Source organism: Pelodiscus sinensis, chromosome 3, assembly GCF_049634645.1.
Source record: "Pelodiscus sinensis isolate JC-2024 chromosome 3, ASM4963464v1, whole genome shotgun sequence".
Classification (NCBI taxonomy): Eukaryota; Metazoa; Chordata; order Testudines; family Trionychidae; genus Pelodiscus; species Pelodiscus sinensis.
The window spans coordinates 125,991,824-126,012,030 of record NC_134713.1 but is presented as its reverse complement, the minus strand read 5'-3'; the positions used below and the strand labels follow the sequence as shown (position 1 = coordinate 126,012,030).

Here is a 20,207-nt window from a genome sequence, read left to right as displayed (position 1 = left end):
AACTGCTCCTTGCATCCAGGTGGCCGGTGTAGGGCGTCATCAGCCACGGCATCAGGGGGTAGGCGGCATCAGCCACTATGCACACCGGCATGTGCACATCCCCAACCGCAAAGTCGTGATGCGGGAAAAATGTTCCTGCCTGAAGCCTCCGGTAGAGATACGAGTTCCTGAAGATGCGGGCATCATATGCCCGCCCTGACCACCCAACACAAATGTCAGAAAACTGGCCACGATGGTCGACCAGGGCCTGGAGGACCATAGAAAAGTAGCCCTTTCTGTTAATGAATTGGGCTGCTCGATGGGGCGGTGCACGGATTGGAATGTGTGTCCCTTCGAGCGCTCCTCCACAATTCGGGAAGCCAAGGGCAGCAAAGCCGGCCATGACGCTGTCCAGATCTGGTAGACAGACGAGCCTGTTCAGCAGCTCCGAATTGATGGCCCTCACCACCTGCAGAAAGAGACAGACAACAAAATGTTAGAAGGGATGCCTTATCTCTTAGGAGGAGAACCCACCACCCACCTTCCCTCTCAAACACCCCAGGAATCCCCTCCTCAGAACTCCCCCCCCCCCCCAACAATTCAGGGTGAGTGGAGGAGCTCCCTCCCACTCACATTCCACTTTGCCCTTCCTGACAGTCTCCCTTCCTCCCACCCCAAACTGTGACTGTCCCCAGACAATGACTTACCTCCATCAGGATGTATCCAACAGTAGACCTGCCCACTCCAAATTGGTGTTCCACGGAGCGGTAGCTGTCGGGGGTTGCCAGCTCTTTTCCACGGGGATAGCAGGCCGCAAGTGGGTGTCTTGCCGTTGCAGAGCGGGGCGAGCCAGGTACACAGCTCCTGGAAAGTGGTCTTTCGCATCCGGAAGTAGCGTAGCTACTCTTGGTCATCCAAGAGCTGCATAACGAGCCGGTCACACCAGTCAGAGCAGATGTCAAGCCTCCAAACACGCCTGTCCACAAAGAAGTTTGGAGGCAAGGGCAGTGGGGCTGCATGACGGACGATCCCTTCGTACCTCTGGTCTGGGTCCAGATGGGGAAGTAGCCTCATGACTGTGTCATGCAGATGCAGCAACACTTGCAATATGATGGTGTGGGGCCATTGCCTGCCCAGGGGCAGCTCTGGCTCCATGCCGAAAAAACGGGTCTAAAACAGAAAAACCTCCAAACAAAAAACCTGCTGGGGTGTCCCAGGAAGCTGAGCACTCCAAACCAGCACTGCAATGCCTTGCTTACCTCCTAGAGGGACAGCAAAGGCAGCTGCAGAAGCAGAGCAACGGGTGTTCAGGGGCGTCCCTTTAACCATGTGTCTCTGCAAAGGGCAGGCAGCAGCACCCGGAAGGAAATGCTGCCCCCATGCCCTGGCAGAAGCGGTTCCGTGTGGCTTTTAATTTCGAAAGAGCGTCCAGCAGTCAGGACGCTCTTTTTCGAAAAAGCGGATTGATTTTCCAATCCGCGTATTGTAGTCTAGACGCGCTTTTTCGAAAGAGGCTTTTTCGAAAGATACTTTCGAAAAAGCCTCTTTCGAAAGAGGCTTGCAGTCTAGACATAGCCTTAGAGCAGGGGTGTCCAAACTTTTTTCAAAGAGGGCCAGATTTGATGAAGTGAACATGCGTGAGGGCCGACCATTTTGCCTGACATTCTTTGAACCATTAAAATTAAATGCAAATTAACTATTTTATGCAAAGTTTATTGCAAACGGCATACTTTTCATTTCGTCACATGGATGACAAATCTAAACAGGTGTTAAATCACTCTGCCTTTCATATCTGAAGGCCAGATGTAAAAAAAATCCAGGAAGCTGAAATATACGTCAGGAACATTGTAAAGTACATTACATATTCTTGGTAATAAAGGTTGTCTGTCAACTTTTAAGTTAAAAAAATATGAACAGGAGCATAACACCAAGTATACATGTTGTGTCCAAATATATTTATAACTGATTTAGACCAACTGACATTAACTGAGATTTTACAATGTATTCATCTCAATACGTATGGATTCGTTGGGGGCCATAAAAGATAGATATTGCCAAATTACCTGTGGGGCCGTATTAAACTGGAACACGGGCCGCAACTGGCCCGCGGGCCGGACTTTGGACATGCCTGCCTTAGAGGCTTTCCTTGCTGCTTCCATTGGCTGGATTCACAGTCAATGGGAGCAGCGGGAGGCACAGAGGTAGGTGAGTGTCCCCCATCTCCCTTCTGCCCAAATTCTGCAGCCTCTTCCACTGAGACCCCCATCCTCATCCCACCCCCGCACTCTCCTTCTCTCAGCCTCCACTCTCACCCCACTCCTGCACCCAACCTCTTGGCCAGATTCCCACCCCCAGCCCACTCTTGCACTCCTCTTCCCTCCCAGATCCTCCCTCCCACTCCTGTACCCTACTTCACATTCAGAACCCTCACCCTCCAGCTCACTTCTGCACCCTCTCTCCTAGCCAGATCCTGCACTCCCAACCCCTCCTGCACCCATTTCATCATTATCGTGATTGGCTGGTGGTCCACAGTTAGGTCTGTGTTGAGCAGGGTGGGCCATGGACCAAAAACTTTGAGAATTACTGTAATAGAGGAACTGGCTATACACCAGATGCTGTGAAAGGTACAAAGTTAAAAAAAATATTTTTCAATTATGGTATTTTGAAGGTTATATATGAACAGCAGTGGGGAACAGTTTTGGCCAACTTTATTTTTAAGTTGACTGTTTTTTACTTAACATTTTTACTAGTGATCATTGAAGACTCCCTCTCATCCTGCTTTCAACTTCCATGTGCAACTGATGTGCCTTTTTTGTTCCTTGAATCAGTTTACATCCTCTCCTCAGTAGGCCAACTTCCTTACCAAATGGGCAGACCACAGCTGTATTAGTGTTCTGAAAAAAATAATATGATAGTACAAAGCTCACTGTTTAGTCCTCTGCTGCACAAGTAAAATACATCTCGTGTGTGTGTGTGTGTGTGTGTGTGTGAAAAATTTTCATTATTGATTTTAATGTAAATTTTATTTTCTCTCTCTTCAGTTTATTATTGGACCATTAATGGATGCACTTTCAGAAAGTTCTCTCTATGGCAGGTAAACCATTGGATATTTAGTTCAGTAATTATTGAGCAATGGGCTGTTACATTTCATGGAAGAGATCAGTTGATATCACTTTGAACATATCAGTGAAGCAAGGAGACCCACTTCATTTAAAAAAAACTTACTCTGTCGTGTGAGAGGCCAAAAATTGTCATGGATCAAAAACTGGCCGAGAAACGAACAAAGCATAGGAATAAATGGTTGGTTTTCATCCTTGCAAATGTGTAATAATGGGAAGTCTCAAGTAGGGATGTAAAATCTTGGTTAGGTGGTTAACTGCGGTGCAGTGGGCCCAGATGGATTGGAGCAGCTTCCCTCCTGCAGCAGGGACTGCTCCAGCTTAGTCAGACCAAGCCGAGCCCACCATGCCACGGGTTGGAGCTATTCCAGCTAGGCTTCCATCAAGCCTTTTAACTTACCCTGTCACAATAATTAATGCTGATACATTTTGGAAAGGATATAAGATCTCATATTTCAGGGCATAAACCTGAACTATTAGGAATTAAGATGAAATCTTAATTGAGAGTACTTGATTCCACATTTGGTACTGCTCGGTTTCTTGCATCTTCCTTGGAAGCATCTGATGTCAGAGATAGGAGACTGGATTTAGATGGATCACACTTCTGATTTAGTATGGCAATTGCTGTACTCCTGTTTCTGTATGTACATTTTTGATATCCTTTAAAAGTATCAAAAGTACTTGTATTATTTTTTTCACATTGAGACACTTTGGCCGTTTGTATTCTAATGAGTTAGACAATTAAGCAGTGTTTTTTATTAGCTTGTTTTATAAGGAACTTTGAGATCCTTTCTTATAAAGTTAAGTTAATATTCAAGATATTAATTTTATATTTTTAACCAAATAGGTCTCCAGGCCAGTTGATAGGAGCCTGTCCTCCTTTAGGAATGAAGTTACAGAAGTTTTTGTCTACTTATCTCACACTCCTTCCCGAAGAAGAAAAAAGTATGTTTTCATTAATTTTTTCTTTTGCAAGACGAGGGAAATAAGGGTCATGGATCCATTTCCAGTATCTAGTGTAAATGTCTCTACACTAACGTACTGCACCTGTCATAATCTGAATCGCAAGAGCTTTCCTTAGTCTGTCTGCAGTCTTAAAAATGTTTTCATACTAAAATGTTGTGGTCTTTAAGTATGTTTCAGTATGAATCCCACTGCAGGTGTGCTTGCACCAGTGCAGGAGACCTCAAATTTTGAGTGCGTCTGTCTGTTGGAGCTATTCGTGTGCCTGTGCTTCCTCATGTTCCCATGTGAGGGCATCAAAGAAGAACAGTCGCAACCTCTCTTCAGTTCTCTTTTACTATCTGTGCCAGCAAGACACATGTTCTCATGGCAGGAGAGAGGACCTTAAGGACATTATAAAGGAGGGCCAGCTAGTGGCCAGGGATGTGATAGATGACTCAGACACCATGGCCAAGGCTGGTAACTATTTGACGTCTTCAGGCATTGGTTATCTCAAGAGAGGTGTAAGTCGCAAGGACTTGCTGTTGGATGTTTCAGAGTTGTTCAGTGAGCAGTAGGGATGTGAAAGTCTAATCATATACATGATCTACATGCATGAGCTTCTGTCCCCACCCCCCATGCTGCTGCTTCTGTATCAGAGGCAGCAGCACAGGGAAGGGGTGGGCTGACAAGAGCTGGTATGCATGGGAAGTTGGTTCTTGGGAAGCTGCCTGGCGTCCCCCCTCCTTCCTTGTGTAACCATGTAACTGCTAGATATTTTCAGCGATTACATGTTTACTTGAATACACACATTGTAACATCCCTAGTGAGCAGATAGTGCTCTTTACTAAAAAAAAAATAAAAAAAAAATAAAAAGTTACCCTGTGCATTATGGTAATTTCTACCTCTGCTTCATACCTCAAGACTTATTGTTCTCAGCCCCATCCATGACCACACACACTGGTTTTATCACCGCACGCAGTGGCTACTACCTCAGACAGAATATCAATCTAAGAAGCATTCAAGATACAACAGGAACATCATTCTTCCCCTTCATCAGCAACAGGACTTAAGTCTATCAACAGATTTCATGACATCTTCAGAAACAGCCTTACTTTATTCTCTCAGACATAGTCTGCCTTGTCATCAGTCAGATGAGTGTGAGGTCATTGTTTGTGGCTTCCTGCTACAAACAGAAGTGGCCTCATTAGTTTGTCTAGGGCTACAGAGGAGGGACCAGTAGAGTTCAGAGGAAGAGGCTTCTACTTCTAGCACTATCTCATTCCAAAGAAGAAAGAGATCTTTGTCCTAACCTAGACATGAGAAGCCTTAACAAATACATACATCATTTTAGGTAATGCTTACTTCTATCATTCTATCTCCAAGACTGACTGATTCATGGCTCTCAACTTACTGGATGCACATGTCAATAATAAAGCCGTCCATGTAATGCACAGGACGTACCTCAGACTCACTGTGCTGACCTAAAGGATGCATCCGTCTCACACTTAGGTCTGCACAGATCAGATTTCAAAACCAGAATCTAGGATTGAGCCATTTTTCTTGCTCCGAGGCCCTTCCTACAGTCAATTGGGTCTCCTGTCTTTACGGTAGTTTTTAGTTTTTCTTGTTTGCGTGCACATGTTAAGTCTTTCCCAATTCAGTTTGAAACAAATATATGGCAGCCTTGCCGACTTGTTGAGAGAAAAAAGGAGATAGGAGATAAGAGGGAGGAAAGAAGGCACAGGAGGAAAAAGAGAAAAGAAGGTAGAAGCAGAGCTAAAATGTAATATTTTTATAAAGCAATTTATCTTTTCAGTAGTTTAAAGCTCTATTTTACCCCTAGTTTTTATTCTTTCATTTAAAAACATATTGAATTTTCTGTAGCTGACTAGCATAATTAAAACAGAAGTAATGGATGGTCAATAAGCTTTTCTAGGAAGTTGTATTTCAGTAATTGTAGATGGAAATATATTTATTTACAATAAAGAATAATACATTTATGCTTGTACAGTTCATAGTTTTCCTGAAAAACTAGTGTCTTTTCTCTAAAGGGGTTCATAGCCCTGTACAATCAGTTAAAATATACAACTGACAATCATTATAAATTCATAATTTAAATTCAAATTATTATTAGTGGTTTCAGTTTTACTATTTAGACAATCCATGCTATTTAAGGGCTAGATTTTGGATTTCTTGCTTAAGCCATGTAGAACTGAGTCTGAATCTTCATCATAAAAGCACCAAGACTATTTCCCTCTCCATGTACCTCCATCATTTAATGATTTCCAAAGAACGAGAAATGGATTCCTGGTATACAAAACGAACGTTTGCATAGAAAATGTTGCTTTATCAGCTAGCTTATTTTTTTATAAGTAGAGTTTCAATAGTATAGTATTTGATCTGACCTACAAAATATTTTTTTCTGATTGCTCTTATTTAAAGGTAGTTTCCTGTTAAAGTTTATTCAGAAGATGACAAGTAGGCATTGGTGTGCGGTTCCCATTTTGTTTCTGTCTATGGCACTGGCTTGTATTCCATCATGTAAAGCATTGGGTACAGAAGGACTTCATGTTCTAAGGTAACACTTCAGTTGTATTATGTCCCTTAATTATGTGCAGGTTCTGGGAGACTAATAAAACTATTTTGGGGAATGCACTGTAGAGTCTGACTTTTGGGGAAAATTTAAATAATCAACTGTAGTAGAAATATTGAAAGTTTAAATGTGTAAGGAAACTTCTCTTTCTTCATCCTTTCCTACTCTCTTTTACTATGGCTCAATAGAAAAGCTTTCACTTTTCACAAGGTGATTACACTATATCTGACTATCAGTAGTCCTTATCCTCAAAGGAACCTTGCACAACACTTTCAGAAGATGAGCCTGGGAGCTTAAATTGATTAGCCTTACTAGACGCTAAAAATCATGGACTGAAGAGAAACACTGGATTTATGCCTTATTACAACAATCTGTAACCTGCTTAACAACCCCTCCCAGTTGCTGTTTTCCCCCTTTCTCCTTCCTTCCCACCTGGTGACTGAAGGGATGTTAACGGAGCATTTCACCTTGAATGGTCCATTGAAATATGTATGATATAGTTGTAAGATTGCTTGTGTTTTTATTTCACACCCCATAGCAATAAAAGTTTTGCTCACATAAATGCTGGTGTAGAACTGGCCTTAGTTTCCCAGACCTGAAGAAAAGCTCTGTTTAAGATCAAAAGGTTGTCACTCTCACCAGCAGAAGTTGGTCTAAGTTGCTCATCTACCTCGTCTCTTTAATTTTCTGGAACCAACACAGGTATGACTACATGACATACTTTCTGGTACAAATTTTTGTGTTCCTCAGAAGCTTTGACTCAGGCAGAGTCATCTTCATTGAGCAAGCTCTTACCCATAGCCCAGACCACTAGTTTCCAGCTCACTCAGCCCCTGTTCCTGGCAGCCAAGTCTGAGTGGGTGGTGGTCCATTGCATCACCTCCCCAGCCAGATTCTTTATCAGGCAGCCACTGCGCTGCACAGAGTAGTGACTGAAGTGTCCAGCTTGACAACTGGCTGGTCCTACACATTCTGCTTCGTGCCTAGTACCGACTGCTGGGTATAGGAGTCGAGTGTGCTGGGGTAAGTGCCGCAGGAGGACAGAAGCCTCCCACAGCAAGGCAAGCAGAAATCTGGGTGGGGGCACTTGACTCCATATGCACCTACACAGCTCCTATAAGGAATGGTCTTCAGCGTCTGGGAGACATCACAGCTTGAATGTTTATGCACAGCTGTGTCTCTATTACTTCCAGGATTGACTCCAAATCACCTATACACCAGTCAGAGACACCATGGGCAGACAGGTGACAGTTCTACAAGTGAGGAACTCCTTGGATGGGAGGATCAATTCAGTATTTGTGCAGGCATTCCTTCCTGTAGCACAGCTCTGTCAGTGACTTTTACAACATGTTTATCATTGTTGGGATGGGGAACCCACCTTTGTACCCTCATGACTCAGGGCAAATGGACACCTCAAGAAATCAGTCTCCACATCAATCTGTTGAAGCACAGGGCTGTCAGGAACTCTTGCTTTCATTCCCTACGCTTCATCAGGGCAAATCAATATAGGTCAAGACAGATTACTTATTCTGCATATTCTGTAGAAAGGTCCCCCTCTCTGTGTGCTGAACCCAAGAAATTCTGGAACTGGTGTATAGCTCAGCAGATCCATTTACCTCTCAGGTATTCAGACCACCACAGCCAGTTTCCTTAGCATACACGTCTCACAGGATTACATATGGGACCTAGATACCCAAGTTCACTGGAGCATGTTTTAAAGATGGGGACTGCCAGAAATGAATGTCTTTACCACCTCAGAACAGGAATGTTCTCTTTTCTGCTGAAGAGAGGGTCTGGGCCACCACTCCTTGGTGGCAGATGAAAGGTTTCTTTTTATGCATTTTATGCTCATGCTAAGGACAAACAAGATCAGACAGGACAGCCAGAATTATCCATGTAGTGCCAGCCTGGGTGGGAGATGCGTGGCACCCTTAGTTTCTTCACCTGCTTGTCCAGTTGTCATTCACGCTCTCAATCATTCCTCATCAGCTGTCATAGCTGGGATGAAGCACAAAACTTTTGTGGTTCTCCACTTCAGGGCATGGCTCCTCTATAGTTCACATGTTTAGAATCCTCCTGCTCTATGGAAGTAGAACAGGTGTTAGAAATAAACATGCACTACCTACCTGCAGAAATGGAAGACCTTTTTCTTTTGGTGCTGGTATCACTTATTCCTGCCTGATTTGGTGCCACTTTCAGTCGTCCTCAATTATCTTTTGGATATATGGAAATCGGGATTATAAGTTAGTTTAAGTTCCATTTGGCTGCATTATCAACCTTTCATTCTCTGGTTGAAGGTGTTGCCACATTTGCTCATCTGGTATCACCTATGTTTATCAAGAGTCTGTGGAATGACTACACACAGATTAGAGAAACTATGGGACTTCAAGCTGATACTCAGTTACCTTATGAGCAGTGTTTCCTCTAAGCTGCATGGCAGCACAGCTTCACAGGTGATTAGCCCTGCCCAGTCAGCTCCTTGCTCAGGGAGCCCTGAGCCTCTGACTGGGCACAGCTGATTAATCACCTGTGAAGCTGTGCTGCCCTGCAGCTTAGAGGGAACACTGCTTATGAGATTTACCATTGAACTCAATGGTAACTTGTTTTCTGTTTCATTTATCCATGAAGATAGCTTTTTTAGTAGTTATCACGTTGTCTCATAGGATCAGAGAGATTGGAGCCTTGATGGCAAATCCTGTCCCCTCTCCCTAGATGTTCTTTTGAGGACAAGGTCTCTTTATAGCCACACTCTAAATTCTCACCTAAGGTTATAACGAAATTCCACCTTAATCCATTCATCTACCAGTGTTTTTCCCAGAGCCACATAGTTCTCCTGTTTACATACCCTGAACATAGCAATTCATGAAGTCGTCTTGTCTCTTTTCCTCCACCATGTGATCCTTAATCTCTATTTGGAGACTGTTGAAATAGGTGTTTGAATGTACTATCACTTGTTATGATGCTGTGAGAGTTCATTCCCTCAAAAGGGTGATAGCACATTCAGCCATATTGTAGGCACCATCTGTAGCCTTATCAAAAAAATATCCCAGTATCTAAAAATATTCAAGGCTACATGGGCTTCAGTACGTATGTTTTTTAAACATTACTCCCTCATTCATGCAGTCAGATCTGATGTGGCCCCTGGTTCTGCAGTACTGTCTTCAGTTCTTGACTGTTCCAAAGCTTTCTCTTCCATCTAGGGATGTGAAGGACCAGTCGACAGATAGTCAACTAATCGCGTCCCACTCCCTGCTTGCTGCCTGTATTAGAGGCAGCAAGGAGGCAGAAAAGGAGGGGGTACTTGAAAGCAGTAACGCTGCTTGAAGCCTGGGGCCAGACCCCAGGCTCCACGTGGCACTGCTGCTTTGAAACACGACGCACAGCCCAGGGCCTGCTGGGTTGTCCCCAGGCTGCACGTGGCATTTTAAAGCAGCAGCACTGTGTGGAGCCCGGATTAGCTGGAGACTCCCCCACTGATTCTGGGCTCCATGTAGCACTGCCGCTTTGAAATGCTGCAAAGAGCCCGACGCTGGGCTCTCTGTGGTGTTTCAAAGGATTTATATCTTCTTGTATGTTTAGGAAGTGCAGCGCACATTCTAATTGCTCCTGCAGTCTTAATATATTGATTATTAAAGTTAAAATATAGTTTGTAAATAAATATGTATTTTAAGAGCTGCTTCTTAATCTTTTTATAATGTATGGTATATGTTTATCCATTTACAGAGATGTTCTGCAGTGTACAATGATCACACATCAGATTCTGTTGCGGGGAGCTGCTCAGTGTTTTCTTCTTCAAACTGCTATGCATTTGACAGATGTGGTAAGTTCTTTTTTTTTTTTCCTAGTGTAATATTTTTTTTAGAGATGGTAGTGCAATAAGTGCTGCCAAATAGAACTTGGAGTAGCTGATTTTACAGAATTTGTAATTTTGGCAATGTTCATTTTAAAATGTTTGTGTTTTGAGTTGTGTAGATTTGTATGCAATTGTACTAAATTCTTCTAACTTTGTTTTTCATATGAAACAACTTGATCCTTTTTGTTCAGTATTTCATTTGCAGTACTTTATTAGTGATAATATTTGTACTACTGAAATGCTTAAAATCCCTAATCATGGACCTAGAATCCTGTTGTGCTAGGTGCCATACAAGCACTTATTTAACAATTTAAATGTAACATTAAAGAGACTTTCAAAATTACATGGGAGATATAAAAATTATATTTATAATGTAAGCATGGTGACTATAAAGTCAGGTTAAAATATCACTTTCATTTTAAAATCTTTAATATCAGTCGTCTAATTCTCAATGGGTCTTTGAATTTTCTCATGATCAGTGTTGAACCAGAAGGAAATCCTTCCTCTATTTCCCCCCCTATAATGTCACAAGAGTTAGGGTACTTTTAAGCCATGAAGTGTGGTTCAAAATTTTCAAATGATTTTGGTGCTTCGGATGTACCAGAAAAAATTCTTAAAGTTCAAACTTGACCTCAAACAAAGACACGTGCTTCTATCTTGTTTTTTGAAATTCATTAAAATTTTTGAATAAAAGCTATATTGAACTGCGGTTAATGCTGAATACATATCAGTAACTTCAGTGTATATGTACTACTGGTGTATTGTGATTGTTTCAAATATAAGCTATAGAAACCCAGGAAATCCAGAGTTAATGTTAAACTTAAAAAGAAATCCAAACGTAAGTAGAAGCTCCTTCCCCTTACCTTCAAGGCTCTGCTCCTGTCCCTTACCTGCTTTTGTCCCTCATAATGTTGTCCTGCTTTCTCTTTTATCAAGTGATATTAGACTTGACTGCTTGTTATTTACCCCCTAATAAATGTTTCTTGCCTTTTTCTCTTGTACCATCAATGTGTATTTTCTCCTTGAACTGATCTATAAAGCCCTCAGGACTCACTCCTTTTGTGACAACTACAAGACATTGGCCAACTAACAGTGGATAGGCTGGTGGGTAGATGAGTTCAATTTATGTTTTAATTAAAAAACCCCACCCTGATTATATATTTTATACAAAACCTATATGATTTAACTATATACTTTGATTGTATTCCTCTTTCCCACCATTCACGTGTGTTTTGCTTTCCAACATTACAAACTCTTTGGGGTAGGGAATGTCTTCCTGCAAGGACAATGCATAGCACATTGTGAAAACTACTATTAATAATATTAATAGAAATGAATGCACTTATGCATTGTTTTTGTTTTTTATTAACCTATCACCATAGCTGCCAGGTGATCAGCAATTTTCCAATAAGTAGCAATTCCCAACTGGTTGTATTTGGAGAACTTTGTTATATGTTGAAGTTACTCTTTCCTAATGTATTTTAAAGTAAGCAATTGCTGAAATTGCTGTAAGGATGTCATGTGATCAGTGAGAATGGAGGTGTTTATGTGACTTTGAATGAAAGGAGATGTTCACAGTATTTTTGCTTCATTCTGCTTGATACCTACACCACAGGTTCTCTTTTGTAGTCTCTACTCTTGTCTTTGGTCCTTCAAAGTAGCTGCTTATGTCATCTCTTTGTTGTCCCAGATTTTGCTGTGGCTGACCCAAGCAAGATTTCCTGTGAAAAGGCAGACACAGAGGAATTAGTCAGGGACTTCTAAATATTTAAAATTAATATAACTAAGATTGTCCATTTACACATCCGGCTTCTCTTTTAAAAAACCAAAAAAACAAACCATAAGTGAATACCTCACTTCAAGCCATTTATTCTCCTTCAGTCTACATCTCTGTGACCTAGCCTATAGAAAAGGGGAAAGTCAACTTAAGATACTCAACTCCAGCTACATTAATGATGTAGCCGGAGTCGAAGTATCTTAAATGAGGTTTTTGTGCTGCCCATACAGTGGGAGGTCATCGAGAACACATGTTCCCATTGACTTCCCTTACGCCTCATGGGGAGCAAGACTACCAGCGCCCATGTGGGAGCCCTCTCAGTTCAAATCAACTGATCTTCTCCATGGTGTAGAAAAGTCCTATATGAGTATGTCAGAACATGTTAGGAACAGAAAAAAGGCAAAAAATTAGTATTTGTGGATTGTTCACATCCCTGTGGTAATAAATTAGGGGCATGAAGGAAAAGATTAATTTCTGATTATTGAAACATTTGTCAGATGAAAGCAAACTCTTTTTTCAATTTCACATAAAAATATTAAGGAGTATCTGTGTGTGTGTGTGTATGTGTGTGTGTTGCGGGACTAATGAACATTAAATAATGTTTTTAGGAGACAGTGTCACTTCTAGAGATTTCAAGTTTTCTCATGTCCTTGAGACCAGAGGAGTCTTTAAGCAGAGGGACTGTACTATGGATGGAGGTGAGAATTGACACTGCTGCTGGTTTTGTATTAAACAAAATGTTCTGTGATAGACTGCACTGATTTATAGGTATTAGTTATAGCTCATGTTTTAATTCTCTTAAGGGTATGTCTACATTAGCCCCCTAGTTCGAACTAGGGAGGCTAGTGAGGGCGACCGAAATTGCAAATGAAGCATGGGATTTAAATATCCTGCGCTTCATTAGCATGTTCCCGGGCGGTCGCCATTTTGGAAACTGACTAGCCTGGAATAACTGCCCGCATCTACACGTGGCAGTGAAACGGGAGTTCGAAGTAAACCCCTAACTCGAATTAGCTGTTACTCCACGTGGAATGAGGTTTAACAGCAAATTCGAGTAAGGGAAAAGTAAGGGATTTACTTCGAACTCCCGTTTCACTGCCGCGTGTAGACGCGGGCAGTTATTCCTGGCTAGTCAGTTTCCAAAATGACTATCGCCCGGGAACATACTAATGAAGTGCGGGCTATTTAAATCTTGCGCTTCATTTGCAATTTCGGTCGCCCTTATTAGCCTCCCTAGTTCGAACTAGGGGGCTAGTGTAGACATACCCTAATACCTTATGCATGTGAACTAATTTTTAGTCCCTCTTGCATTGGTCCATCTGAAGCTTCTGGTACTGAGTGCTAATTGATTTGTGCTTTGTATCTGGACTTTGTAATGTGAAACACAAGGAGGGGGATTAATTTTAATCCTTAACCTGCTATCCAGCAGGGTATTAGAAGATTTTAATATGCACTTCCATTGTTTGTAAAGGTAAGGAAGAAGGGAAAGGTTGTTTTTTTCTGTTCTCCTGCAGAGCACCTGAATTCTGCACAAGACAAGTTCTCTCCTGAGGTCAGATCTTCTGCTGCACTTTAAAGATCAGGAGCTAAGCTTGTACCCTGCTTGTATGCCCTGTTTTGCCACAGCATCCTCCAGAGAGGGAACATGGCTAAACACAAATGTTACAAGATTAGCTGATGTCCTACTGAAAATCAGAATTGTTCTCTCATGCAGACTTTTGGTGCCTAAATGCTTCTTCCATAAAAGACTTCCAGGCATCAATAATGTCAGTGTGCTTCCTTCCTTGCAACTTTCTTGGGGGTTAAGGCAACTGTTTGGGAAGCCTATAAGGGTATCTACAATATTTTCCCCTCAGGGATCCATGCTACATTAGATCAGTGGTAACTTAGAGGAGAGAGGATGAAGCAGGACTTTTTATGAGATCTTCAGAGTCATGATTTGGTCATCTCCCTCTGCTTTTATTAATGATTTAACATGAATTTAAAATCCTCAGCTGAAGCTGCCCTTCAGGCAATTTATTCCTGTATTATATGTTTTTTCTTTTTGTTGTTTTAGGTATTTTCCTTACTGACTCTTTCCCCCCACTACTTGATGTTTTCCAGTAGTTACAAGGTTGCTGGATACTGTATTTGCTGAGAAGTAAACTGTTTTGTCTTATATTTAAATCTGCCTTTTCTTCAGAATGATTGTCTGCTGAATATGTATTTCATAGTTTTGAAAGTTTTCTCTGAGACAGTGAGTGTCTGGGAGCATCTTAAACTATCAGTATTTGAGTGCCAAAAATTGTATGAGAACTGCCCCTAATATTTGTGTGTGGGGCGAAACCCAGCATTTACAAGATTAAAAGCATTTCATACCTAAAATAACACAGATTTGCATGAAAAGTTAAATTTTTGCTTTCCATTTTGAATTTTAATTCTCAAAATATATGTATATCACAAACTTTCAGGAGCATGTTCAGCCACTGAATTAATTTTTTTCCATAAAAAAAACATGGAAGAAGTAATCTTTTGACTTAAGAAAATTCTGGCTGAACAAGTGGATATATCTGCATGTGATGGCAAAGCAGTACCTTAAGTAATGACTCAGCATCTGTTCTACTTTTACATGCACCACAATCTTAAACAAGCACAAGATTTTTTTGACAAATACATGTGTAGAAAAAGTAAGAAAAATGAAAGTTTATTATTATGTACACAAACACACACGCTTTGAGAGAATTTAAGTGTATGGTATTGTTTAATTATTTTCCTCTATATAACCTGTATTGGCACGAATGTTTAAATAGTAACATTTATTTCATTTAGGTTTGCAATTGGTTGTGTACTCATGACAGATGCTTCAAAAAGACCATAAACTGCCATGTTGAACATCAAGAAAGATCTTCTTTAAGTGTATATGTATGTACACTAGTGGAGGATTACCTTAAGACACCTGCATCCAAAAGTAAGTTAAATCTTCATGGATTAATAGCTGCTAATGTAAAAATCAGAGATAATGATATAGCAGGTTTAATGTCCTAAAACTCAAATTTGTGAAATTTAAAGATTTTTATACGATGTGAATCTTGTTACATTGCACAATCCTATCTAGCCTTTAGTATTGTTAATGCTTAATAAAAGAATTTTTTTGCATTTAACAAAGAAAAGATGAATAAAAAAATCGAAGATTTTGAAATTAGTTCAACTGAGTACTTGATTTGTAACTTCAGTGTTGCATTAGCTCTAGTAGTTTTGTGAATTTAATTTCCTTCTTCATTTAGGAAAGAGGGAAAAATATGGAGCTGTTCAGATTGAACAGTTTACAAAATCCACAGCTTTCAATATTAGAATTTACAGATTACATCCTCTGGAACTAATTTGTTTTTGGAGATACAAATGTGTTGCGCTGTACTTTTAGTTTGGAGCTAAACAGCATTCTGTACACACTGCTCACAAATGATTAATCTCTTTGAGCTTAGTTTTCACCTTAACAGATGAATTTGTAAATCCTTATAATAAAGGAAGCATGCAGTGTAATAAATGAATGCATATCATGTAAACACAGACCTAAATTCTGAACAGAATCTTTTACTTTTGCCTCAGTTACATTTCAAATATTCGTAATTCTTTTTAAGAATTGTCTTTCAAACTTATCTATTCTAGCAGTGGGTGGGTTACTCTAGCAGTGGGTGGGTGAGATTCTGTGGCCTGTGTTGTGCAGGGGGTCAGACTAGATGATCAAAATGGTCCCTTCTGACCTTAAAGTCTATGAGTCTCTTTATGGAGCTTTGATTTTTATGTAGCATTTACCTAGTGGTATTTAAATATTACAAATTTAGCAAAGCGCACACTGCTTGAAAAAAATTATAATACCAAGTGTAACGTGTCATTAGTCAGCCATGTATATAGTTATCCCTTTGGGTACCAAAACATTGGATCACATTTTGATTTTGGTGAATATCATCAGAAAAGTTGTAAAATCAATAGAAAATCAGTTTTCAAAAACCTGTATTTTCATGATCAGAGATGTTGCAAATGCTTTCTTTCATTTATCATTAATTAGGCTAAACTTGTTACCAAATTGATTTGGAAATTTTGAAGCTTTATTCTTCCCTAAAAATTGGTTTTGCACGTCAGTTCTTCCTGAAACGTGTGTTTAAGCCCTTGGTTGGGGTTAAACGTTAACTGCCTTATGGGAGAGTTTCCTGTTAATTTAGTTGAATTGCAACTTACTTTATAAGCAGATTGATGGGAAAATTATGCAGTCAGATATATATCTATTTGTACACTGGAAACCAAAGCAGGTCTCTCTCTTTGAATTCCCAGTGCTAGAAGTCCATACTACATTTTTTCTGGTAGTAAATAATTGGCTTAAGATTGATGTAAGTGTGTTTGTCCATATAAGTGATTAATTTGGGAGAAAATTTTCAGTTTAACTTCGTACATTTTCCTCTTTTGACAGGATGGGTTATGTTCTGTCTGAAGCTTCTGGCTGGTAGACACACAGGGTAGGATTTTCAAAGGTGTTTAAGTAGGTTGAATTTCAGTGGGATTTATGCCGCTGACTCCCTTAAGCTCCTTGAAAATCCCTGCCACTTAGGTTTTTTTAAAAACAAAAACAAAAGCCCCCCCCGTAGCTTAAAATGTATTTTAACTAAGAGGCTGGTAGACGCTATCTTGTATAGTAGGTAGAGGAAGAAAATTAAACTGGTTTAATTTAAATTTATAAACAGGTATGCAAAATATGTTGTTATTATTTATGCTATTTTGTACACTGAATTCATGAATCATGTATAGTTCCCTGCCTGTTGCTGAATTAGAAACCTACTTTAACAGTTAAAAAGATTACACTGAAATTGTTTTTTAAATATGGAAAATTATAAATTATTTTTAATCAGGAGAAAACTGTTTCATGCCTGACTGGTTTGAAGCTAAGCTTGTTGCTACCATGATTGTGCTGGCTGCAGATGTGGAGGAGATGAAGAATAAATACAGGCAAGTAGGAATCTTATATTTTCCACTATTTTTTTCTTTTGGGCCTATTCTGAGGTCCCCTGAAGTCAATGGAAACACTCCTGTTGACTGTAATAGACTTTGGATAATCCTGTGGTCAGTTGCCTTAGAACTTGTAAAATTTTCAAAAGTGTGTAAGTAGCTTTGGTGCCTAAGTCCTAGTTTTTCAAGTGACTTAGATACTTAAGAGAATTTTACATAATATTTGTTTTTAACAATTGTTTTTTTTGCAGTGAAAAAAGAAATATTGAACGGGTTGAACTAAAGGCTTTCTTGCATCCTCTTCTGGCTGTTTTGCTGAAACTTGGCACTAATGCTTACATACCAACACTGAAAACTGATAAAAGTCTACAGCTACTCTTGAAACTATTACAGACCTGTTCATTAAAACAAGCCACTCCACAAGATGGTTAGTGATCTTTTCAGTATATTGCATCCTGTATAATTTATAGTCATACTAAATTTATGTATATTTAGTATAAAAAGGAATATTGTCAAATAATGTCAGTTAATAAGTCATGTATAATGGGGACATGCCCTCAAATTGAGAAACTGTGAGCCCAGTTCTCTAGAAGCTCATCTTTTGTTTGTGGAAGATGTAGAATGCTTCCAACAAAGCACTTAGCTTCCTTCAGGATTGGGCCTGCAGTTATTTACACCCTGTATAACATGAACATATTATAAATAACTGCGAGCCCATTATTTGGGAGTTGTGCCTGGAGAGTTCCTATCCGTTAGTGGAATCTTCCAGGAGGCTGTTTTCACCTTGCAGGATTGAACTTTATACATTTTTTCCTCCTTTTAAATGTTTTTGTATCAAGATATGTAAGAAAAGAAAAGCCACTCTTTAGGCATGACCTGCTATGTTTTAATGTTTCTCTGCTGCAGAGTAATGCCAGATAATAATCTTAATTGCCAGACCTATGAACTGACTCCCTTGCTGATGATTCACAAACAGGGCAATATTATAAATATAGATGCTGTGTTGGCATGTTTACTATTAAAATAAAATAGGGAGATCAGAACATTTTGAAAAGGGAAATGTATAGTGAAAATTTCAATTTTCAAGCTTGTACAGTGATATTACTAACAATGGTGAGTGCTTTGTTTAAAAAATTACAAAATTGCATATGATCATTTTAAAATGTGGTTGTGGTCAGAAAGGCAATTGTATTATTGGCATATTCTTACTCAACATGGATCTGCTATCTGTGTTTATTGATTCTGCAGATTTTAGTGTTCAAAGATGACAATTATTACTCTTGATAACCTTTGAGAGCCAACAGAACTATGGGAGAGTCAGATGGATTGTGTTCTGGCCTGTAATTTATCAGAAGAATCTGTAACTAAATTCCATTTGCAGAATTGTTATTGCTGATAAGGCATGAACTAGACAGAATGCAAGGGGTGTTATGGTGGTGATAACTTGTTACAACTGAAATAATTTTATGTGGCAACTAAATTATATTGTTTAACCTTGTGAATAAACTAGACGTGAACGCCTACAAAAGCAGTCACCTGAGCCATTTTCAGCCATATTAATAGAGAACATTCATAATAAGCACAGTGTAGTTTTGGCATTAGGCAGCAGTTTTAAAACAAACAGAAGGAAGTATTTTTTCACACTATGTACATACAGTCAACCTGTGGGACTCTTTGTCAGAGGATGTTGTGAAGGCCAGGACTATGACAGGATTCAAAAAAAGAATTAAATACATTCATGGGGGATAAGACTATCAATGACTATTAGCCAGGATGAGCCCCTATCCCTGGTTTGCAGAAACTGAGAATGAGAAACTGGGGATGGATCACTCGATAATTACCTGTTCTGTTCATTCTCTGTGGGGCAGCTGGCATTGGCCTCTATCAGAAGAGAGGATACTGAGCTAAATGGAACTTTGGTCTGACCCAGTTTTTCAGTACAAAATGTTATATTCGTGTAAAGCTCAGTATGGAAAATTTCAGTCCCAGTAATGAATACTTCACTAAGTTATGAAATTGTGAAAATTTAAATTAGAAAGGAACCTCTTTTCCAGACTTGTTGATTCAAGAATAAGAAACTTTTGTAGTAAAGGTCAAACAATCACACACACATAATTTGAGCATTAGAATACCATAATGTACTATAATAAAGTTTGAGAGTTGTTCTAATTAATTTAGGCTCTAATCCAAGAAAGCATTAGAGTGTGTGTTTTGTCTTTCAGCACTTGAATATAATCTCATTGATTTTGAGATCTCTCTGGTGGTTTATTCAATTAAATAGATTTCTGATAAACATAGAAAGCAAACCAATGAATTACAGGTTTACCTGGCCTTTAAATGGGACCCACCAATTTATGAGATTTGATCTGGAACTGTGAATGCTTTCCAGTTTGTAGATTAACACTTGAGAAGAGTTGAGGGATTCTTAACACCAAGTTTTTGTAATTTTTAAGCAGCAGAACTTTGTGTATGGCCTTTGAGAGAGAATCCCTAAACATAAAAGACAATTCTAATTATTTCTGGAAAACCCTGATATTCTGTGCATTTTATACCACTCTAACCAAAAAAATGCAGATACCCTCAGAAAGAGGAATAGTAGAGCCCTTTGAAATAGTATAGCAGACAATAACATAAAGAAACAGTCATTTACACTGAATCATCAAAGATTTAAGAGTACTGGAGATGCTTATTACAGTATAGCTTGACATTGTAGAGTAACCTGACTTAATCCACTTTGTATATCATGTATCTCTAACACAAAAAGTACATTGTTTTAATAGTACATTTATTTTGTTTTTTGTACAGATGGGGTATTAAATTTTGTGTCTAACTCTATTCTGACTGCTGCAGAAAGTATTCTGAAATTTGTCCTCAGAAGACTCACTACAAGTGAATTGAATACTGTAAGTATTTATTGTAGGCACTTGAAAGACTCACAATGTGATTTCTTGTTTTTTCAGAGAC

General features: G+C 39.6%; 1 protein-coding gene across 1 annotated transcript in view; it reads left to right on the top strand.

Annotated features, from left to right (window-relative positions):
- The window catches only part of TARBP1 (tRNA guanosine 2 -O-methyltransferase TARBP1), a 99,810-nt gene that overhangs the window by 16,887 nt on the left and 62,716 nt on the right, over positions 1–20,207 (top strand). Inside the window, exons 5-13 of the mRNA XM_075924760.1 lie at positions 3,021–3,073; positions 3,946–4,043; positions 6,486–6,621; positions 10,360–10,456; positions 12,875–12,964; positions 15,075–15,213; positions 17,147–17,243; positions 17,495–17,670; positions 20,049–20,146. Of these exons, the coding sequence (XP_075780875.1) occupies positions 3,021–3,073; positions 3,946–4,043; positions 6,486–6,621; positions 10,360–10,456; positions 12,875–12,964; positions 15,075–15,213; positions 17,147–17,243; positions 17,495–17,670; positions 20,049–20,146 (984 nt within the window). The remainder of the gene's footprint in view (positions 1–3,020; positions 3,074–3,945; positions 4,044–6,485; positions 6,622–10,359; positions 10,457–12,874; positions 12,965–15,074; positions 15,214–17,146; positions 17,244–17,494; positions 17,671–20,048; positions 20,147–20,207) is intronic.